A 22,954-nucleotide genomic window follows, 5' to 3' on the forward strand; every position below is an offset into this window, starting at 1 on the left:
TTATCTCTGCCATGACACTCCGCGGTTCTCATCGTCAGTCAAAGCTGTACTGGCAAAATGCTCTGGCTGACTTCAATGCCGCGACATTTCCGCATCTCAAATTGCCCGATCAGAACCCCAAGGCCAATGATATATTCACCTACCATATATCTACACATACTCACCTGAAAATGCCCCCCAATGCCACCATTCCTGTCTTAATCTGGGCGTCATGGGGGTTGGTTATTGGATGCCTGACCAACTCGGACGACGTCATCTTTGGCGTTGCAGTATCTGGAGAAAATGCTTCCATTGATGGCACAAATAGTCTTGTCGAACAGGGAACAGCTGTTGCTCCCGTGAGGATAAACCTGAATCGTAATTCCACTATCGCAGACTATTTGAACCGCATTTATAAACAGGGCCGTGAAATGGCTCCCTTTGAGCACATAGGACTTGACAACATCGCCAACGTATCGCCAGATAGTCGCCAAGCTTCCGAGTTTCAAAGTCTTCTTATCATTCAAACGCGAGAAACTGGAAACCTCCAACTGCCATTGACTGGCTGGACGGGCCAGTCGCTCCTGCTACATATCCTTCACGATGCCGAATCAATCTCGATCAGTGCCACCTTTGACGCTACTGTCGTCGAGCCCTGGGTAGTTGAAGGAGCTTTGAAACAATTCGCGTCTCTTTTCCAGCAACTCCAGCAGTCTAGTGCTACTACAACACTGGCTGACCTTGAGTTGGTAACGCGCGATGATTTGGAAACAATATGGAGCTGGAATGGTAACACCTTACCATCTATAGATCTTTGCATCCATACTATTATCGAACAACATGCTCGCGATCAGCCAGAAGTAGTCTCTGTGCAAGCATGGGATGGACAGTTGACTTACAGCGAGTTGAATAAGCTATCTTCGGTTCTTGCCCACCGATTAGTGGAACTAGGCATCGGGCCTAATCAGCTGATCCCTTTGTGTTTCGAAAAGTCTATGTGGACAATAATTGCATTGCTTGGTGTTCTTAAAGCAGGCAGTGGATTTGTGCTCCTCGACCCTTCCCTCCCTCAAGAGCGATTGCGCACTATAGCTCATCAAACACACTCCAACTTTATACTCTCTTCCATATCTTCCCATTCTGTCAGCATGCAATTACTCGATAGAGTCATTGTAATTAATTCAGAATTCTTTGTCAACATATCTAGCGGGCCGCTGTTTGTACCGGAGCCAGACCCAGCCTCTGCCATGTATGTCGTATTCATATCCGGCAGCACAGGCACACCTAAAGGAGCCATAATCAGCCACAGAAACTTCTCCTCAGCCATGGCATATCAACTGGGGTACTATAAGGTCGCCGATCAGATGAGGATGTTTGACTTTGCCTCTTATAGTTTCGTTGCTTCAATTGCAAATTTATTCATTGCCCTTACTGCGGGTGGCTGCATTTGTATCCCTAGCGAGCATGATAAGAGAAATAGACTGGCAGAGAGTATTGTATCACTGCGTGCTAATGTTATCCACCTTACTCCTTCGGCCTCGAGACTTATCACCCCAGACTTAGTTCCTAAAGTAGAGCTTGTCATATTCTCTGGCGAAGGCCTTCATGCTGAAGATATAAAAGTCTGGTGGGGGAAAGTACGGGTGATGAATGTTTTAGGGCTCTCAGAATGCGCACCTAGAAGTGTGCTCAATGTTGATGCCCAATCACCAGAGCAGGCGACACGAATTGGGAAAGGTATAGGGCAAGTGACATGGGTGGTCGATCCTGAGGATCGTAATCGTCTGATGCCGATTGGCGCCGTTGGAGAATTACTTCTAGAAGGCCCCCTTGTTGGACTTGGCTATTTAAACGACGAAGGGAGAACCGCACAGTCTTTTATCCATAGCACTCGATGGCTGGTTGAAGGCTGTCCGTCCAAACGCTCTGGAAGACAGGGACGGCTGTATAAGACAGGCGATCTCGTTCGCTATAATCAGGACGGCAGCCTATCTTATGTAGCCAGAAAGGACGCGCAAGTAAAACTCCGCGGTCAACGTGTCGAGCTTGGAGAAGTGGAGTATCAAATCAAGGAGGCCCTTGCGAATGTTGAGAAAGTGGTGGTTGATGTTATCAGTCCTCAGCGGGAAAAGGCCAGTAATCCTATCCTCGCAGCATTCACTCAACCAAATGGATTACCGTCCGTTTCAGCTACGAGTGACCTATATAAGGCGACAATATTTTCTGTTACACCACACAACGAAGAACGTTTAGCAAGATATCTTCCTTCCTACATGATACCCACACTGTTTTTCACCATGTCTAAACTACCCACCACACCAACTGGGAAGATAGATAGAAGGAAATTGCGAGCACTCGGCAGCTCTTTCTCTCTCCAGGAATTGGCAGATTTGCGAACTACAAGTCTATTTCCTAAGCGAAAGCCGAGCACTAAATTGGAGCAACAAATCCAATCACTTTGGAGTCAGTTGCTTAATCTCAAGCTCTCGAGCATCGGCTTGAACGATACTTTTGTGCAGCTTGGGGGCGATTCTCTCGGAGCCATGAAACTTGTCAGCGAAGCTCGAGAAATTGGTCTGGCTTTATCTGTTGCGGATGTTCTAGGCTCTTTGTCAACTCTAGAAGAAGTGGCAAGCAAAGTGCAACAAGTGTCTCTCCACAGTCCAGTTGCTATCTCTGCTTTCCAGCTTTTACCGCAAGGATCTGATCTACAACTGCTATCCGATGATATGCAGCGACGGTATGGGATTCAAAAAGAAGCCATTGCAGATATATACCCGTGTACGCCGCTCCAGGAAGGGCTTTTTTCACTTTCAGTAACGCAGGGTGACTACGTTGCCCAACGCATTCTGAGATTGGCATCAGACATTGACCTTAATCGGTTCCGTACAGCCTGGGAAACGGTATTTGAGGGGTTTGAGGTCCTGCGCACGAGAATCATAGCGCCGAATGATGGACGGCTCCTTCAAGTAGTCATAAATCAGCCCGTTTCATTTGTCACAGCCACTGGGCTTGAACAATACTTAGAAGCAGACAAAGCTCACCAAATGTCTCCAGGCTTGCCGCTTATACGTTTTGCTCTGGTGAAAGACGAAATTGGGCTGTACAAACATTTTGTATTGACAGTCCACCATGCACTTTACGACGGATGGTCTATGCGTCTTATACTTGATTCAGTTGAAAAGGTTTATCATGGCTGGAATCTGAATTCACACCCTAGATTCAACGGCTTTATTGATTATGTATATCAACAGAATGCAGAGTTGGTCAAATCATACTGGCTAGGTTTCTTAGACGGCTATAACGGGACGCCGTTTCCTCCGATGGCTCCAACGGTATCCCAGTCTTCAATAGATACAAGGTTTCGATGGGGCATTTCAGTTCCCAATATGGTAAAGCTCAAGGTTACCATGTCTTCGCTAATCCGGGCTGCATGGGCCTTGACTGTTGGTCGTTGGGTCGATGCCAACGATATTGTATTTGGTGTTCTGCTCTCCGGACGAAATGCGCCAATACCTGATATTGAGAAAATGGCTGCCCCGACTATTGCTACTGTTCCAGTGAGAGTCCAGTGGGACGAACATTCCATGATTGTAGACTATCTGCAGACAGTGCAGAAGCAAGCTATTGAAATGATTCCATTCGAACAATCCGGGCTAAGGACTATTGCTAAATTAGGTGGCGGTTGTCGGCGAGCCTGCGAGTTTCAGACTCTCTTGCTTGTCCAACCAGACATCAGTCCCATAGAAGAGACTCTGGGCGAGTGGAATTTGAACGAATATCAGGAACTCAATACATATGCTCTCACAGTAGAAGTGAAGCTCAGTCCAGGCGGCATTACAGTGCATGCAGGATTTGACTGCAGAATAATAGAAGCTCAGCGAGTCCAAAATCTTGTTCAATCATTTCAATCTGTCTTGCACCAGCTGAGCATAGCGACTCCGTCTGAGAGTATATCGAACGTCGACATCATGACAACTCAAGATATAGAGAGAATATGGAATTGGAACAATAGTCTGCCGAAAGCAATAGACGGCTGTATTCACACTTTGATTGCAGATCAAGCCCTTACTTGTCCGACTTCGCTTGCTGTCCACGCTTGGGATGCTACTTTGTCATATGAGAAACTAGATCGCCTCTCCTCTATATTGGCATGGCGGCTACAAGAATGTGGCTTATCATCTGGCGATATCATTCCACTCTGCTTTGAGAAGTCGGCGTGGATTATTGTATTGCTACTAGCCGTAATTAAGGCAGGCGGTACATTCGTTCTTCTCGACAACGCACTTCCTGAGCAGCGGCTCCAGGTCATTGTGCAGCAAGTTAATGCTCGTATGATCCTCTCATCTATAGATTGCCATAACCTGAGCCAACAACTCGCTAAAATGGTCATCTCTGTGTCGGCAAATCTCTTCTCCGATCTGGAAAATCAGCCAAAACGACAGCTGAGTAGCCCAACGCCAGACTCAATTTTGTATGTCGCATTTACATCTGGCAGCACTGGAGTGCCCAGGGGAGCACAGGTCAGCCATAGAAACTTTGCTTCTGCCATACATCATCAGACAAAACAGTTCGCCTACGATAAGAGTTGGCGGGTTTTCGATTTTGCTTCATATAGCTTCGACATGTCTATCTTTGCTATTCTCTACACACTCGCCGCTGGCGCTTGCCTTTGCATCCCCAACGATGAAGATCGAAAGAGTGACTTGCCAAACTCCATCAACAACATGCAGGCCGATTCTATCATTCTTACTCCTTCGGTACTAAGGACTCTACACCCAACACAAGTATCTTGCCTCAAGTCAATCATGTCCATTGGAGAACCCATGTGTAGAGATGATGTGACTCCATGGGTAGATGCTGGTATAAAGCTTGCCAATGCTTATGGCCCAGCAGAATGCACTCCGGTCAGTACAATCAACAGCAATGTAGGCGATGGCGAAGGGAATCCACATATTGGCCGTGGGCTGGGGCATATCACTTGGGTTGTAGATACCGAGGATCACAATCGCCTGGTACCAATTGGCAAAGTCGGTGAGCTGCTTCTAGAAGGGCCGCTTGTTGGCTGCGGGTATCTAGGAAACCCAGAGAAGTCACAGGCTGTCTTCATAGAAGACCCATCCTGGCTGTTGGTGGGGTCCAAGAAACGCCCAGGAAGACACGGACGTTTATACAAGACGGGAGATCTTGTCAGCTATAATAATGATGGTACCCTAAACTACATCAGTCGAAAAGATAACCAGGTCAAAATCCGCGGCCAGCGAGTTGAGCTTGGAGAAGTCGAGCATCACGTCAAAGAGTGCGTAGCTGATGCTGTCCAGGTCGCAGCAGAGATTATACCGAGCGGCGAGCCCAATACAAAGCCAGTACTAGTCGCATTTGTCACTAAAACCAGTATAAATACAAAACCCAGTTCACCGACGGTGGAGACAACAAATGGTCTCGAGCCTGACGTCGAGAAAGCTCTCATAGAACGCTTACCGTCATATATGATCCCAGTGGCAATTTTCCAGCTTGAAGAAATGCCTATGACAGCCACTGAAAAGACTGATCGCAAGAAACTCCGTATTATCGGATCGGAGCTTTTGGCAAGACAGGTGGTAGAACGGCGGACAAATTTACCAAAATCCAAACAGCAGCCGTCCACTCCAATAGAAGTTCAGCTACGACGTATATGGTCACGGGTTCTCAACATCAATGAGATAGATATTGGTATTGATGATAGTTTTTTACAGCTTGGTGGCGATTCCATCACCGCGATGCAAGTTTCTTCTCTAGCTCGGGCTGTTGACATCAACATTAGTAGCGCAGACGTCCTGCGTGTCAAGACCATATCGACGCTGTCGGCAGTTTTGACTGTTGCCAGTCCTCTTGCAAGTCATGTTGTCCATTCATCTAAATATGGAGGCAAGAATTTTCCGTTAAGCCCCATGCAGAACCTCTACATGCATCTCCAACCGTCTCCAAATGCACCTTATGATCAAAACTTCTTCCTTCGTTTGAAGACAAAAATACCACACGCTATCATTGCAACAGCAATTGAAGTTTTGGCTAAAAAACATAGCATACTGCGTGCGCGGTTCTTTCAGGACAATGAAGAAACATGGCAACAGACAATCAGCCAAGACATCTCTGGGTCAATTTACATATGTACCAAGCAGGCAAATGAAGCTGTCGCTGATGCCATAGCTCAGTGTCGCGACCGCCTTGACATTATAAAAGGGCCAATGGTTGCTGCCTGTATTATCGATGAAGATGAAAATCAAGATTTATTTCTCTCGATACACCATCTTGTGGTTGACTTGGTGTCTTGGATAGTGCTGTTGCGCGATCTAGAGTCCATTCTGACATCCAAGGTAAATGTAGCCTCCGCATCGCTGGACTTTCAGACATGGGTATCGCTACAAGAGGAGTATACTGCGGCGAGCTTGAAAATACAAGCATCTGGCCTAGGCAAATTAAAGACAGAGTATCTCGAATACTGGGGAATGGACTCCCTCTCAAACAAGTCCGACAGCATCCTCACCAGGACTTTTGCACTCAATACGCTAGCAACCTCTGCCATTCTGGGTTACTGTAATAATGCATTCGGAACACGACCAGTAGAGCTCATGATGGCAGCAATCATTCACTCGTTTGGATCAACATTTACAGCTCGCCAGAGTCCGACAGTGATAAATGAGGGCCATGGCCGTGAGCCATGGAACAGTGCCATGGATATCTCAGACACGGTTGGTTGGTTTACAACGATGTCTCCCGTGAAGGTGGCTAGTGACGTCAATTACAGTCTGGAAGATGTAATACGATTAACAAAAGATTCGATGCGCAGGCAACCACAGAACGGATGGGAAAATTTCACATCTCTCTGCAAAGATGGCCCTGGAGCCGCTGAATTTGCTAATCAGTTTCCAGTGGAGATTTTATTTAACTATGTTGGAATTTATCAACAACTTGAGCATGGCGACACATTCTTTGAAAAGCTTCAGTTGCCCCGTGGCTGTGATCCCCTTGCTCGTCTGGAGGTTCAAAGATTTGCCCTGTTCGATATTGGTGCACGAGTAGAGAAAGGGTCGCTTATAGTGTCGGTTGCTTACGATAAATACATGAACCATCAAGGCAAGATTTGCGACTGGGTCAACATCTTACATGACACGATGACAAATATGTCGAGCGAGCTGCTTACAATAAACCCTTGTTGGACACTTACAGATTTCCCACTGACTTTCAAAACGTACGACGAGATTCATGAATTCTCCCAGTATCAACTGAACCGACTTGGTGTCAAACACAGCGATGTTGAGGATATCTTTCCATGTTCCCCTCTTCAGCAGGGTGTGTTAGCAGCCTGCGCTCGAGATGCAAGAAACTACAGAGCCAAATTTTCTGTTGAAGTAAGAATAGGGCCTGGGGAAAGAACACTAGACATTTCAAAACTTGAAATGGCGTGGAAAGAAGTGGTCCGTAGATATGCACTGTTGCGATCACTTCTAATCAACAAAGCTGGTAAACGGAGGTACGCATTCCATGTTGTGCTCAAGGTTCCATTGCCCTCCATTTCTCGTATATCAAAGCTGGACTCAACTGCTCAGTGGATGCTTCAGCATGAGATAAGTGAGACTTATGGGCATGAAGAATTGCAGCACCATCTTGTCATACACGAGATCGACGCCAAGACCGCCTATTTAGAGCTTCACATTAGTCACGCCATCATGGATGGTTTCTCACTGCAAATTCTGTGGAAAAATCTGCAGGAAGCCTACAATATCTCTCAGAGTCCAACAGGTTCTTACAAATATTTTGTGGAGTATCTGGATTCGCAGCCCAGAGATGCCGCTACTGAGTTCTGGTCTCGGCGTCTCCAAAACATTGAGCCCTGCATCTTGCCAGCTTCAGTAGTTGGCCAAAATTCAACCACTTTTGAAAATATCCAGGTTCCCATTGAATCAAATGCGGTTATAAAAAGCTTTTGCAGCACGTCAGAGATTACAACTGCCACATTGATCCGGGTTGCGTGGGCCCTGGTTCTGAGACTGTACACTGGCAGTCTATCGCCCTGCTTCGGCAATATCAATTCTGGAAGAGATGTTGCCATTCCACACGTTGATAAGATTTTCGGCCCTCTTATCAGTATGGCACCATGCCTGATTTCTCTTGAAAACTCAGCATCGGTGCTCAAGGTCTTGAAGGCCGCTCAGCAAGATTATCTTGACAGTCTGCCATACCAACATCTTCCTCTGAGGGAGATTCACCACATGCTGGGTCTTAAAAAGAAGGCGCTTTTCAACAGTATCGTAAGTTTTCAGAGATCATGGATCGAAGAAGATCTAAACGGCTTGTCGGTGCATCATCTCGATGCCTTCGATCCAAATGAGGTGTAGCATCTATTTCAACTACTCGAGTAAACCGCTAACCCCAAGTCTCAGTATGATATTACCGTGCGCGTAAGCGATGGACCCGCCAGGACTGTGGTGAAGTTGACTTTCCGGCCGACTTTCCTTGGTCTCGATGAGAAGCGAGAGATAGCTCGTATTTTTGGAAAGGCGATCAGCGCAATTGTTGCTAATCCTTTACGCAGGATTGAGGATATTGAGTTTTGATCTTTCGTACTGTTTCTATCTGGGCGTTTGTTCTACTGAATATTTTATGTTGAATGCATATACGTTTATCTACTTACTTTAAAAACACACATCATATCACTGGGCATTTATGATTACTAATTTCCGTACCTGGGTACTTATGTACTTATGTACCATACGAACAAGCCTGCATCTTCCTTAAGAGGTACCTCGTGCTGGTCATCATTCTTGTCAGCTACCTACTAATGGACCTTCCAATCCACCCATAAACGGGACGCCTAAAGACACCCCCAGCACCTAACATTGCACACACTCCCATAACCCCTCGAGCGTTTTTCAGCGGATACGCTCCAGCTTGCGCCGGCCGGTAGGTATTTAATCCACCGTGTCATCCCCAAGGTGCATCTAGTAGTCGTCTGATTCAAAACATAAAGCACACCACCAACACTGCTCTCAAGAAACAAACCAGGCTGCGCTCTCATTGTTAAGATGAATGTCCATGCCCCCTTCCCAGTTACAGTCCATCCCTACCGCTCCGGCTATGCAGCCTACGAATCAGGCCCGACCGGGCGCAAGAATGCCATCGTCTTCATTGGGGGTTTAGGAGACGGGCCACATTCTGTACAGTATCTCCGGACAGTTTCAAAGCATCTCGAAGAGGCCAAGAATCTGAGTTATTCCCTCTTTGAGTTTCTAAGAAGCTCCTTTTCAGGGTTCGGTACTGGGTCTCTCGCTGATGATGTTGCCGACATCACTACGCTTGTCAAGTATTTGAGAGATATTGGAAAGGACAAAGTCGTGCTTTTTGGCCAACTCAACTGGCTGTCAGGTATATTCTGAAATTTCATTCTATCAACAGGGTATCGGGAGTGATGATTGATGGTCATATAGGATTGTGTGGAATACGCAAATTACGCCAAGCATAACAGCAACCCTGTCGACGGCTTCATTTTGCAAGCACCAATCTCTGACCGCGAGGCATTTAAGCTTGAGTTCCCAGATACAGATAAAAGCGTACAAGTTGCTGAACAGATGATTGCAGCCGGTAAAGCAGACCACATTGCTCCCAGAGAGGTCATCCCACCATCGCTGGGCCCTGCAGTTTCAGCGTACAGGCTAAGATCATTGCTGGCAAAAGGGTTCGTGGCTGGAATCATAATAGGTCCACAATATATTATAGCCTTTTTACTAATAGTTCATGATGTAGGGGCGATGAGGATTTTTTCTCTTCTGACCTTGACGATGCCATTGTCAAGAAAATATGGGGCCGCTTCGATAAGCCTGTCCTGGTGCTACATTCAGAAAAGGATGAAAATGTACCACACAATGTGGACCAAAGAAAGTTGAACAAGCTTTACCAGCAGGCAGGGGCTCAAATTAGCTCTCTATCAGATTTGATACCAAATACCGGCCACACTGTTCGACGAGACTCGGCTCGTGAATGGTTGGGGGAGAGGGTTATTAAATTCTTGGAGACACTGGCTTGAACACTGAGAAGAGAAGTCAAACTAAGTTAAATGGCACTAGTCTCAAATCTGAGACCAAGCGCGCACAAATCAACTACCAACTCTATACTTTGTACCATCATGCCCGACCTAATCACTACATTCAAAGGCCATTGAAAGTGCGGTATAAATATCTGTACAAGACGTACCACGATAGAGAATGGTAGGCCTCTTTGCAATTATTAAGCATATAGCACATAACTAAGTAAGAGGAGCTCGGGCGTCAACTACATGTAAGAGTCTTAGCCCGCTGAGTTTTATTTTCGTTGTGGCGACATTAAGAAATTTTACTATATGCCCCATCGGACAGTTAACATCAACCCTTACCGTGAATCACCAAGCATCTCTTAGCTCCGGTAATTGACACAGACTATGGCAGGAATAACTTCTTCCAAATATAAACGATTAACGGTAATATGGCCATGGCCGAGGCTAAGGAGTATATTATGCAACCCATCAATGCTGGGACGTTGTAAACTTGTTAAACACACCTTATCTACAGAAGTGCAGGCTATTTCACTTCATTATTTCCGTTTAGTGGATGCGCAGGTATTGTCTGTTGTTCCATTTCTATCCTTTCCCTCCAATAAATATTGCCTCATTTCGGCTTTAGTACTCAATATTCCTGTAATATCCCAAAGCAAAATCATATAAGATATTTTGACTTGCTGCATATGAATCCGCTAGCATTTCAGCAAGCAAGCAGGGTGGCTAGTTCCAATCATATACTAGTGTCTTCGATACTTACATAGGTAGGCACATATATGAGGTAAAAAGTCAGCCGCTGCTATATCGATAACCGAGCCGATATAAGGTAGTAACACCCAGTTTGATCCCACACGAGATCAAGTTAGTTTCAGATTCTATTCTGTAACAATGCCAACACCCACTTTAAAACGGTGCAACCATTCTGAGTTATCCGCTACCGTCTGATTCCATGGGTCATCGCTGAAAGTCATTTAGTAAGGCAGAAGGGTTATGGAATGGGGTGATCACTTACTCATCATACATCAAGAACCGAGCATGATGTTGAATCTCTTTGTCGGACGGTATATGGCAATTTGGGTTATTTGGAGACATGATAGAAGTCACCCAGCGGCCCAGCTCCCGGCCCAACCACTTGTAAAAATTGGGATCATGGAGCCTATAAGATCCCATTTGAAGGCCATCAGCTTGAGTTAAAGGGAACGATCTTCTGCTTGCTTCTGAAACGGGATTGGCCGCTACTCCAGAACTTAACCGCCTGCGGGTGAAGAGTTCTTCGTCCAGTAACGGCGCCTTGGATGGAATAAATGACTGGGATGATGACAGCATGATGGCCCCGGAACTCATCGGCATCTGTCCATGCCAAGCCAAGCATGGTTCATTGAGCAAAGGTTTATTATTTGGCCCAATCCCATTGATAGCCTCTTCTTTAAATATTCTGAGAGCGTCAAACTCGTTAGTATCAATATATGGGGGGTCCAGAATTGCACCAGATGCAGTCCATGAGGTCCGATGCCCGATCAAAGCCGGAAATGTAGGCGAGCTACTACTTTGAGCGGCGGGAAGATACGCACGTCGCCTAAAGTGGCTGAGCCAGTCAGTCGAGGAAGATTGAAGTAGCGCCATAAACCACGTGTACACAAAATCAGATAAGGACAGGTTTAAGCTGTGTTGCATTTGTATGAGTATTTTACAAGCCTCGACTTGCAATATTGCATTGGATATGGCGCTTTGATTGACCATAGCCTCGGTAAGAACGAAATTATGAAGTTGCGCTTCAAGAGAACATTCTTCAAATAGTGTTTTCTTTCCCCTAATCTCTAGTGTTCGAAGCCTTCCCTCAGATGGTGTTCGTATAGGAAGAAACTGCGCTTGAGTAGTAATAATCTCGTTCGACAGGACTAGGTCACGCAGCCATGAGGGTTTGGTGTCTATTTCTAACGATGATATCTCGGAGGCAAAAATAATGCGGCAAGCTTCGAGTTGCATGGCGTCATTACCAGGAATCTGCCCAGTCTTTTCTTGATGAGTTTCAACAAAGCATGAGAGCTCTACGACGAGTAGTTCGTATGCAGTACGAGGGGATTCTGGTGAAATATCACTTGCTTCGAACGGAAACGGACTATTTCTCTCTTCACCTAGAAGATCTATATCACAATCAGCTTACATCAAAGTCTGGAGTGAACTAAAGAATTTCCTACAAGGTGGAATTGCGTTTTCAAGTGTATCTGTGATGGCGTCTTCAAAACCCCAGTCACCCGTCCAATTATCCATAGTCTTGCCCATTTTAAAATGGTCAGCTAAATGCTCAACTCGGTCATTCCACGAGTCCAGATGGGCCCCACAAAATCCACAACGGGATCGAATTATTGTAGTGGACGTTTTCCAGCCCTCCGTGATCGCGTCTATCAGTTTCGACTTGTGTACGAGGTGTAAATGTTGTTTAAGATGGTCTTTCCTATTAAATCTTCGTTCTTGGCAAGAATTCGGGTTATGGCCACTTATATGGCTATCGTTTGGCTCCGAAATACCGCAGAAGACACACACTAGCTGGCCAGTTTCGCTGTCGATGGCGCGCGGTCCGTCTGGAGAGCATAGCCACCGCTCAAGAGGTATGTGAAGAGTCTTTTCATGCCGCTGCCAGTCGTATTTAGTTTTGAATGATTCGGCACAGAAGGTACATTGGAATGGATGCTGTTTGTTGCGCATAAGAGATCTCCTCGGCCTTGGCAGTAGCCTTCGTCTTCGACGACGTGACCTGCTACGCACTAGAGCTGCGCCCCCCGTGAAAGAGTCGCTGGAGCCATAGGAGTATATGGAAGCAAGTGAACTACCACTAGATGTCCCATAGCTATTGTCTGACGTCTCGTTGATAGACCGACCGGACCCATCGTCTATAGATTTCGACAGCGGCCAACCTTGGTACTCATATCAGCGTGTATTCTTGTCCGTTATATCGGCCAAGGGACCACTTACTTCGTGACGATTTAGCACTTTTGACTGCTTTGGCAATAGCAGTGACTGTTGCAGGCTCACTCTCCGGGGGGGAGTCAACCCAGCGTTCAAGAGGTCCCATAGTATGGTGATTACGCCTTGTCTGGACTGTAGGTGTATCAGGTCGTTTGGGCATATCTATCGATACTATATCGAAATTGATTTCAGCTGTTGCCTTCCGGGAAGATTTGATGCTTTGGTGCATCTTTTCTCGCCGCCTAGTATTAGCGAGCCAGTTTTTTATCTGCGTTTTAGATAGACCAGTCTGATGTTGTAGTGTTTCTGTTTCTTCTTTACTTGGATACGGATAGCTATAGTGGTCCTCAAACCACTTTATTAATAATTTGGATGATTCTCTAGAGAAACGCGTGCCTATCTTCGGGGGATTCGTGGTGTTGAGATTAGATTGGCCAAAATCTGACGCTGCAGATTGGGTATACGATTCCCAATACGCCTTAGGGAGTAGCGATAGAGAAGTAAAATTTTCTTGAGAAATATTTCCATCGGCTATGACAGATTTGCTCTGACTTGATGGAGGATAAAGGACGCAAGAGCTGGTACTCAATGGAGCTACGGTGTGAGGTGTATATGGCGCTGCGGATGCCATATTTCCCAAACCCCAGGAGTCATCATCAAAGTTATCGTCAAATTCATACTGATGTCCAGTTACTGAATCATAAGGCTGCTCCAAAAATTGTGTGCTTAAATTTTGGGCTGAAATGCTGCGCTGCGTGATGTCGTCTTCTTGGAGGGGCGGTTGATCTCGTTGCCTAGAAATTGGAGAGGTGTCGGGATCTGGGGCGTCACAAGGCTGGATAATTTCATTCTGAGCTCCCGCCATGTTCTTCAGACTGCAGAAAACTGAGGGCATGTGTCAAACGACGGTATACATGGCATAAATGGCGATCATCTAATGCGACAGAACGAGGAATTGGAAATTCTAGGGCTAGGACGACGGACGGGACGTGGCGTTCGCCGCTTCGGATTCATGAATAATCCATCAAGGCCCACTTTGTCATCAAGGCCCACTTATTATTATACCTGTTAGGGAGGGGTAGAAAAAGGGCCTAGTAAAAGTCCTAAATATATAGATTCTTCCCAGTAACACGCCTAAGGAGTAATAGCTGTTGAAAGCTATTTTCAAAAAATGAAAATTTACATATTACAAATATTATAAAAAGTAAACAAAAAGTTATAAACTTTATAATAAGCAGCAATATCCGCAAGTTGAGTAAAAATCGATGCTTTTTAAAATATGAGGCAAATAAGCAGCCTAGCCCATTCATAGTTAAATGCTCCATATTATCCTGCCTAGGTTTCGAAAACATATTAAATAATTATCGAAGCATTGCTCTCACCTGCGCGAGCATTATATTCCAGTTTCTTTTAATCTCCCTCAGCTGCCGTACAGCATAAACTCTTCCAGAACCCTACAGGGGGTATTATAAAAATAATATACTGCTAGAAATTAAGAAGAGGGTGTAGGGTAGAAGCACTATAAGAAACCCGCAATGTAATTCATTATCAAAGTATACAACAGAAAATTGTTTTTTATTAGTTATATAACTATTACATTAGCTATACTATTGGAAATAAAGCTGTATTTTATAAGAGAACATCAGCCCTCTGAGCAGCCCGATAGAATTCATGCCGTGCTCCACTCGGTTGTTTAGTTAGTTGCTAGCATGCAACAGAAACCTAGAGAAATTCGCTAATTGCTATATTATAGATTAGGCTGCATGTCAAACTACACCCTAGTAATAGTGGGTTTGTGTCGAATATCACGCCTTCTACATACAAGTATAATAGGCGCCAATGTCAACAATAAAGCGACTGATGCTAGTAATGTGCTTGCCCACTGAATACCTAAACGTAAATACATCGGTTTCGCAGCCAGAGGTAGAAATGCCGCAAAGAGATTCTCCCCAAATGCCACGGCTGCGATGGCGCTCGCGGCACAAGTTGCGTACTCATCGGTAACGTATATGGTAACTGCATGCACAACTACAGTAATTGCAAACCCAGTAAGACTCAATCCTATCGCAGGAACAATCCAGTGCGACTGGAAAATGCCCCAACCGTACATGAAAAGCCCACCGGCTAGAGCAATAGCCGTGCTTGGAATTGAAAGGTACAAGATAGACTCGGGGAATGGCGCTCCCGCTGTCCCCTTGTTGGAGGCTGCACTACGGGTGTAGACCTTGTTTTGTACCAAACAGGCTGCGAACCCTAAAAGCTGCCCAACCCCTATGCTGACTTGCACAATACCACCACTGGTCTCGGACCAGCCATAAACGTCCGTAAAGACAAGTGGTACCGACTGAGTCGAAATAAAAATAAGACCGAATGTGAATGAAGACCAGGTGGTCATGGATATGATAGTCGGTTCCATGGTAAGAAGTACTGCACTGCGGGAAATTGTTTGCGCGAGAACCCGCGCCGGAGATTCCTTTATCTCATCCTGATCGGCTAATATGCTAGCCTTATAGAGACGACTACGGATAACGGAACCTCGATTCTCTCTCATGAACATAATGACAAGGGGGGTAGAGGCGCCGCAGATGATGAGTTGAATCCAGATGATCCTGTAAGTAATCAGCAACACACCCAGCATCATTTCCTAAGGCTCAACTTACCAGCGCCATCCCAGCGGCTCCCCAATAGCGCCCAATACAGGACCCATTGTAACACCCAAAAGAAGCGAAATTACGTATACAGTCAAGGGCAACGCGCGCTCGGAGTGAAATGGGAACATGTTAGCAGCAATGCCATCAGCCGCATTCTGCAGTGTACCGCCAAAAACACCGGCAAACACACGACAGACCACAAGGGTTGTAAAGTTTTCGGCTAGAGCTTGTGGTATGAGGAAGATGCAAAAGAGAATGAAGTAGGTCTAAAGTATTAGCATTGAGATAAATATCGGCATAACAGGGTCAAGCATACCACATATCCGGCCCTCACACCATATGTGTCCATCAAAGGTAACGTGACCAAAGGGCCTACTGCCGCTGCGGCATTCCATGCTGTTGAAGAAAAAAAGCTGACATCCAGCGCGCCACCACTTGACAAATGAAACTTCGATGAAATGGTGTTCGAAGCGGTCGTGATGGAGGTGGCATTAAGTCCAACAATAAATGTAACCCAGCATGCTATACCCATCGTTGCCCATTTTTGCCACAACCGCCAATTGAATGGATTGGAGGGATGCTGGTTCCATTCAATCGCATGATTGGTCGTAAGCTGGGTTGAAGCCAACTGTGATGGAGTGCCCGACTCTGGCTGTGAAGACTTTTCCTGGCCCATGACTTTTGAGCTGAGGAGAAGAGACAAGAGTCTCTCAGCCTCTAGGTTAGGGAAGGGTGTTTGTTGACGGCCGGTCCTATTAAAATCCGGCTATAGAGGCGTTTGGTAGCATCACTCGAGCGACCTTATACTAGGTCTTGTATCTGGAAGAAAAACATAGGCGGCGTTTAAGCTTTTAGTCGAAAAAAAAAAAAAAAAAAGCCGTAGACATTTATTCCGATGCTGAGATTGATGAAAGGGATTAACTGCAGTTCGCCACATTTGCAACTAGAATCACCTGGTGGCCGCGGATGTGTAGGGCCCACGCCGTTAACGTTGCGCAATAGAGGTGGCCCCGCCAGTTGTTGTAAGACGCGCCTTATGTACGCCACGGCGGAAGACAGTGGGGCGGAAGACAGTGGGGCGTCACGGCAAAGAAGAAGGCCGCATGATCCAACATTTGTGACATTACAGGCAGTGTGGAAGGGTCGGTTACAGTATACATACCAATGTGTCGCCGCACGCATATCCAAAACCAGCCACCGTATTCGTATTCTAACCAATCATATAACATAGTGAAATCTCTCTCATTTTGTGGAAGGTTCGAAATGGTGAAGCCTACTACTAATCTCATTTAGCATTGTTGTCGCAGGCTTGAGGCATGCTGCAAACCGACGCATGATCATCACTTTCAGAGGAGCCAAATAAAACTGGCTGCATCCCGAGCGTATATTATGAAGCACAAGCTCCAATGCAGGCAATAGTTTAATTAGAATGCATCAAAATACATCAAGATATAAAATAATAAGCAAGAGCTTTATGCTTGATGTATTTCCTCCTTTTTGTACTTTTTTCTGAACTTTGCTTAACAACTAATATTCTTTTCTCAAACAACTACGGAGCCTGTGCTGCAGTTTCTCCAGCAAGACGGCCAAATGTTAAACAACGGAGGGCACTGCTGCAAAAGGGGGGGGGGATCTACGAGGATTGTTAGAATTTGGTTCTAAATGTGGGCAGGGCAAGTAAGAATAGTAGTAGGAAGCTGTTACTAATCAATCCCGCTGTGTTCGATCGAGACCGATCTACTCTTCCGGGTTGTTAGTAAGCTATATATTGCCCTCTTGAGGAAAGATTTCAAGGTTTTAGCTTAAGTAAAAACCGCTGAGCTCACCGGCACAATCCACTCCTATATTTCACAGGTTAGCATGCAACATGATATAGACTTAAATGCAAACCTTTATTAAAAAAAAAAAAAAAAGTCGCAGCACATGTATGCATTATAGAAAGGAAGCCCTCTCACCTGAAATAGACTCGCCGTCACGGAAAGCACTCGCGACGCAAGGTCGACCTTGAGTCCGAAAGTGAAAATAGCCTTTGCGGTCAGTGGGTAGCTAAAACAATTGTTAGTCAGAAAAGTCTTCTATAGAGCGACTGACATTTTGTATGATACATACCCAAAGAATGGAGGCACTTTAATCGCGGCAGCCTAGTTGCTCTTGTTGGGGACCAGACCAGTCGTGCTTTTGCCATCGAGAATCACGGGGTTAAACTTTGTCGTTTATCCTACAGGTGTGTGGGTATTACGATTTATTTCAAGACTGCGCAGATATCACTTACGATGCATTGTATTCATCCACAGGCTTTTCCTGCTTTTGTGGATTGAGGCCAAGTTTTTCCCTAAGGTCCTCAATTGTGTCTCCTTTCTCTAGATCAGGGTCCGTAGTATTATACACCCAGCCCGGTCGGAATCGGTTCATGATAGTAGCATAGGTGATACTGGAAGTGCCGTTAGTAATACAGGCTCATCGAGAGTACAGCTTACCCTTCTCATAAGTATGCCATCTGATCCTGCTCTAAAATTGACATTAGTAGAGGTCATCCAAATTCAGGCATGCGCATCGCTTACCTCGCCATGTCTCATATGCAGTTAATACCTCGCAAGTAGCAAAAAGACTGCGTATGTCAGTATCGGTGTACCAAAAACCTAGATCCGCACATACGGTCGGCCGCCTTCAACGTACAATCTTGTAGAACGCTTTGGGAGGGTACATCAGCTTCTTCTCTCATCTACTGCAATTGCTCGAAAACATACTCGTTAACAACGATACCAAAGCTATGGTCCCAAATAGTCGCCTCTGGTTTCGGGGATCGGGTATCGACAAGCTCGTACTGCCGAAACTTAGCAGCCTTGGGCTGGAGTTCACAGAGAGGCACTCACATGTAGGCAATGGAAAGAGCCAGCTGTTGCAGCACCAACTTCCAAGCCGATCTTTAGGCCAAAGCCAGTATTGTATTTTTGGCCAGGGGCAACTAGCCCAAGCTGCTCTGCTCTGGGTTTGATGTATCGTCCCATCCTTGGCAAGAGTTATTTACATGTCGTATAAACTTGCGTTGTTTACACTCACATTTCACGATTACCTTCGAAACCACCACAGGCTAGCATGACTTGCTTTCCAAATACCCGAGTGAACTATCCATCTTTTTTTTGAACTTTGAATCCCCAAATGGTGCCACTTTCGTGAGTCAAGAGCTGTTCGACATTTGTTTCCCACATAATGGTCACATTGGGGAACGATCGAATATGTTCCAGCAACTTGGGGATGATGGCATACCCGCCACCCTGAATACTTACATCTGCGTTACTGAAGTGCTGGTCTAATCACCTTTCAACATTCGCTTAATGTCAAATAAATAAGACGTAAAGTTTGGAATCCAAGGTAGACGTTTTTTCCCATGGTGCTGCAACTTTACTCCATCACATAGCGTCAATCGTGTACGAATATATATATATATAAAAGTTTGCTCACGATCAAGAAGATATTGGACCGTATAGGGAACTTCAATCTCCAATTTCCTACAGTACGCCTGGTCGACAAGCCCGTTTCTATGACAATTAGAGGAGGTCATTTAGCTTGGTTGGCAAACTCTGGTGCTTCATACCTGCTTGCGGCGCATCTTTCTCCATCTTTACCTACTTCAATCAGGGCGACTTTGGCATTCTTGCCCATTTTCCTCGCATTTTCGAGAAAATCCAGAGTCGTCATCGAACCCTGATCATCATCCATAAGCATTTGAGCCACGCTTTCTTTGCCTCTGATCCTAGCTCTAGCAGACTCACAGTAAAGCCAGAGTCAACCACAATAAGGCCATATTATGTTGAATGGCATCTTAGTCTTGTCAAACCCTGATGGGTGGATGCCATAGTAGGTACATATCATTCCTTTTGGCTTAGAATAGTTTGTAGAGCCTGGTAGATACTTGGAGGCAAGGAGAGAAGTAGCAAAAGAAACAATGTTCTATGTTATATATAGCGCCAGATTCTATCCCGTCTGTGCCTACGTCCCCATCTATGCCGGAGACTTTTTCATACCAGCTACAATTCATACTCATAAGAAAACATCCACTCAGGAAATACGGGGTAATCTCTAATTCGTGGTCGTTATCAGGGCGCGCAGCGTACTTCACTGGGATGTTAAAGCGGGACTGGAGTAAAAACTCATCAAGCAAGTTTCTTCCCAGCACGGTGGCTGCGGATTGTTTTTCGGGCCGTCGCCACCATGACCGTGAGCGGAAAACCTACGGTCTTGTGCTTCCCCGGGTTTAAACTACATCTACGGGGAGATAGGCTAGGATGTGGAGTTTGATGCCCATGCGGTCAATCATGCAGGGATATCTGCCAACCGTCCGTCCACGCATCTTTTTATACTCCTCTTCGGCTCGGATATAACTGCTATCTTTGCGCATCGCATCGAGCTGAGTCCATCCGCATATTTCTAATACATGGCGTTAAATTGCAATTTCACGTTAAACAAAGACCGCTGATGTGCTTTATGTGTTAGCCACGCTCTTTTATGTTGCATGCGGATTACAGTGCTGAATAGAAATTACAAGGGGTGTATATCTCTGTTCGGAGTCTCCTTGCCCTCATCCAGTCAGCAAGTGCCTGACTAGCTAATCTCTTTTCGTGCGGCCGCTGGACCTCGGCCTTTATTAAATTCTAATTAAAGTGGCGAGAGAGTTAGCAAGTCATCCTAATAAAGTAAAATATATTAAGGCTGCTGATTACCATCGTTAAAGTAAACATTCTAAGATACATCGCTTAAGTCAGTCTTAGGCATATATCACAGGCTAAGAGAAATATATATATATTTGCGCCTGTGTCATACCTAATGCAACCAGTCAACTATGGTCCTGAGTGCCTCTGCACCTGTATATGGTGCTATAGCAGAAGGACAACAACCAAAGTCACTCTTCTAATATTTTTTCTGCCTTTAAATTTCATATGCTTAGGAATCTAGTGGAGAAAACGTTTCTATGAGTGTTAAATGCCTGTTTAGCTGCAAAGGGTTATGCATACTCGGCAATTTAGGAATTAGATTAGCAGCAGCTTTGGCCTTGTAATATTATTGGTTTACTACCGCCTCCACCGATATTTTTGAGCCAAACATATCTGGGATACGGTGTGTGGCGCTCGAGAGGGATGCCACTAACCCTTAAAATTTCCTATTGTAGTATATGGCACGCATAAAGAGCTAGCCGCAGCTAGAAGATTTCTGTCACTTCGCATCTACCGAATCGACCGAAAGTTTCATCGGCGACCTACATAGCGCAATGACCCGTCAGGCTAGCAGTTCTGTACGACACCGTTTACTATAACAGGTATACCTCTCTGGACACTATTCATGGATATTTTACAAAATCGAAATAATACGCAAGCTTCGCGCTATACTTCCTTTAAGATGGGAACCCTTAAAAAAAAGGGGGAAAAGGGGGGGGGGGGGGGGGGGGGTCATTGTCGTGCTGATCTTCACAAAATATCCTTTTTAGCCCAATTGCTTTTCTCAATTTTATTAATGGGCTTACCTTTTTATTAGACACTTTTTTGAACACATCTTTTAAATTTAAAGGCCATAGGTTGTAGGGAGGGCTGATAGGTTAAATTTCTATGCTAGGAATAGCAGCTAGTTACACGCCCTGCAGCTCTATCAATTCCATTTACGAACGAGTACACCACATGCTGTAACATAGTAGCATGCCGTCCTTGTCAAACAGCTCTGCTTTACGCTTAGTTATCCAGGAACTGGTTGATTAGGCTCGAAAATTGACCCGCGTACTCGTTCAGGAACCCATGTCCCACATCCGGGTACAAGTGGAAATGAGCATCGGCGTTGCTCAACCTCTTGAACATAACCCAGCTGTTGACAGTTGGGATGATAATGTCATTATCGCCATTTGCGACAAGCACGGGGATCTTAATCTCATGCAGGCGGTCATATGAACCTTCTGACGCATATTCACGGTTTGTCCAGCGAAGAACTGCCTCAATTTGCGCCTTCGTGCCCTCAGATCCCACATAGTCAGACCTGTTTGAGCGAGCAGTTGTCATACGATTCCACCACTTGTCGCCTAGGGTCTGCTTCCCAGGTGTCAAAGAGTAAAATGTTTCTAAAAAGCCACCGCGCTCCTCCTCATCATTGGAGGCCGCAGCTAGACGCCCAGTTGCGGCCGGATCGCCACTCTCAACGCCTTCGCCGGCGCTCGGTCCAGTTCCCGCAAGGATAAGCTTGCGAACAAGAGTTGGGTAGTTAAGAGCCACCATTTGAGCTGCAAAACCTCCCATAGAGAAGCCAAACAGGTCAATCTGCGGGATGCCTAATGCCTTTACAACAAGGCGCACATTATCAGCCCATTTAGCATAAGTACCTGGGACTGTGCCGTTGCTCTTTCCAACGCCGGAATTATCCAGTAGGATGACTTCACGACTAGTTGAGATAGGATCAAGCAACTGAGGATCCCAGTGGTCAAAAGTGCCTCTAAAATGCTGAAGAAACACAAGAGGGATAGTGTTTTTGGCTGCTGAGCCGAACCGGAGATAGGCAAAACAAATACCATTGACCTCAATAAACTGAGGCTCAGCAGTTGCATAAGATACCATACTGTAGGATGCTGATTTATATAAAAATTGATAAATAATATCAGGAAATAAAGATTTGATAGATAAACTTGAGTGTATGGGAAAACTGAGAGCAAAACGTTGGGGAGGTTCGCTGTCTTATATACACCAGCTTTCTAGGGACGCTCTGTTTAAACAATGTACAAGACTTATGCCGTGATATGTGCTCCTGTTTGATTGGCAGAGCCTTTTTCACCATATTACAACGCTTACCAACCGGACTCAGGCTAACAATGACAAAACCGCAGGGCCATGCAGCTTTGGCGTTTGCACGAGCAGTAGCGGCGTAATTCATTTTAACGCTAGTAGTGAGACAATCTAGCTATCCCACTTGATGGCCATTGCGACGAGTAAACCCAGGGTCCTCCCTATCCCAGCCCCGTCAAAGTTTGCTCAATCTGTGTATTATTAATCTTGGAGCGAAAGTTGCAACTACATTTGTCGCTTCTTATTTTAGGTTGTGCGGCGTTATTGTAAATAAATGAATAGTATGACCAATGTGACAAAATTTGTAATAGTAAAACAACGACAGGTACTGTTGAATAATCTTCCCTTTTGGAACCGTTTATATCAACGAGTTACCAAACCAGCAAGCGACTCGCATTACTCGTGCACCTAACTTGGAGTTGAAGCCACAATCCGCCGGCTATGCTTACGGCATACCTAACGAATAGGGCTTA

General features: G+C 45.5%; 7 protein-coding genes across 7 annotated transcripts; 3 read left to right on the forward strand and 4 right to left on the reverse strand.

Annotated features, from left to right (window-relative positions):
• Positions 1-11: 11 nt before the first annotated feature.
• On the forward strand, positions 12-8,576 carry TrAFT101_004614 (NRPS; the record flags this gene model as incomplete). The annotated part of the gene is made up of 2 exons (XM_066127243.1): positions 12-8,270; positions 8,403-8,576. The coding sequence occupies 2 exons, from the start codon at positions 12-14 to the stop codon at positions 8,574-8,576; spliced, it is 8,433 nt and encodes a 2,810-aa protein (XP_065983352.1).
• Positions 8,577-9,044: 468 nt separating this feature from the next.
• TrAFT101_004615 (uncharacterized protein) lies at positions 9,045-9,481 on the forward strand (the record flags this gene model as incomplete). The annotated part of the gene is made up of 2 exons (XM_066127244.1): positions 9,045-9,384; positions 9,447-9,481. The coding sequence occupies 2 exons, from the start codon at positions 9,045-9,047 to the stop codon at positions 9,479-9,481; spliced, it is 375 nt and encodes a 124-aa protein (XP_065983353.1).
• A 106-nt stretch (positions 9,482-9,587) lies between these two features.
• TrAFT101_004616 (uncharacterized protein) lies at positions 9,588-10,042 on the forward strand (the record flags this gene model as incomplete). Its single annotated transcript, XM_024909946.2, has 2 exons — positions 9,588-9,694; positions 9,763-10,042. The coding sequence occupies 2 exons, from the start codon at positions 9,588-9,590 to the stop codon at positions 10,040-10,042; spliced, it is 387 nt and encodes a 128-aa protein (XP_024760013.2).
• Positions 10,043-10,435: 393 nt separating this feature from the next.
• On the reverse strand, positions 10,436-13,972 carry TrAFT101_004617 (uncharacterized protein). The gene is made up of 4 exons (XM_024909945.2): positions 13,022-13,972; positions 12,247-12,963; positions 11,061-12,192; positions 10,436-11,008 (listed from the first exon to the last, which is right to left on the reverse strand). Exons 1-4 carry the CDS (start codon positions 13,908-13,910, stop codon positions 10,924-10,926), a joined length of 2,823 nt encoding a protein of 940 aa, XP_024760012.2. The 5' UTR covers positions 13,911-13,972; the 3' UTR covers positions 10,436-10,923.
• A 775-nt stretch (positions 13,973-14,747) lies between these two features.
• On the reverse strand, positions 14,748-16,506 carry TrAFT101_004618 (uncharacterized protein). Its single transcript, XM_024902615.2, has 3 exons — positions 15,983-16,506; positions 15,676-15,932; positions 14,748-15,624 (listed from the first exon to the last, which is right to left on the reverse strand). Exons 1-3 carry the CDS (start codon positions 16,340-16,342, stop codon positions 14,787-14,789), a joined length of 1,455 nt encoding a protein of 484 aa, XP_024760011.2. The 5' UTR covers positions 16,343-16,506; the 3' UTR covers positions 14,748-14,786.
• A 962-nt stretch (positions 16,507-17,468) lies between these two features.
• TrAFT101_004619 (uncharacterized protein) lies at positions 17,469-18,674 on the reverse strand (the record flags this gene model as incomplete). Its single annotated transcript, XM_066127245.1, has 5 exons — positions 17,469-17,507; positions 17,622-17,712; positions 17,939-18,097; positions 18,414-18,490; positions 18,540-18,674. The coding sequence occupies 5 exons, from the start codon at positions 18,672-18,674 to the stop codon at positions 17,469-17,471; spliced, it is 501 nt and encodes a 166-aa protein (XP_065983354.1).
• Positions 18,675-21,386: 2,712 nt separating this feature from the next.
• TrAFT101_004620 (uncharacterized protein) lies at positions 21,387-22,256 on the reverse strand (the record flags this gene model as incomplete). The annotated part of the gene is made up of 1 exon (XM_024909944.2): positions 21,387-22,256. The coding sequence occupies one exon, from the start codon at positions 22,254-22,256 to the stop codon at positions 21,387-21,389; it is 870 nt and encodes a 289-aa protein (XP_024760009.1).
• Positions 22,257-22,954: the final 698 nt, after the last annotated feature.

This window comes from Trichoderma asperellum, chromosome 3, assembly GCF_020647865.1.
Source record: "Trichoderma asperellum chromosome 3, complete sequence".
Lineage (NCBI taxonomy): Eukaryota > Fungi > Ascomycota > Sordariomycetes > Hypocreales > Hypocreaceae > Trichoderma > Trichoderma asperellum.

Bases quoted from the DNA above. Each gene is read 5' to 3' on its own strand.
- TrAFT101_004617 (XM_024909945.2), bottom strand. From the start codon at position 13,910: ATGCCCTCAGTTTTCTGCAGTCTGAAGAACATGGCGGGAGCTCAGAAT. The intron at 12,964-13,021 runs GTAAGTGGTCCC...ATGAGTACCAAG, and splicing joins AAGTGCTAAATCGTCACGAA to GTTGGCCGCTGTCGAAATCT. The intron at 12,193-12,246 runs GTAGGAAATTCT...ATTGTGATATAG, and splicing joins TGAAAACGCAATTCCACCTT to ATCTTCTAGGTGAAGAGAGA.
- TrAFT101_004618 (XM_024902615.2), bottom strand. From the start codon at position 16,342: ATGGGCCAGGAAAAGTCTTCACAGCCAGAGTCGGGCACTCCATCACAG. The intron at 15,933-15,982 runs GTATGCTTGACC...CTAATACTTTAG, and splicing joins GTGTGAGGGCCGGATATGTG to ACCTACTTCATTCTCTTTTG. The intron at 15,625-15,675 runs GTAAGTTGAGCC...GATTACTTACAG, and splicing joins GAGCCGCTGGGATGGCGCTG to GATCATCTGGATTCAACTCA.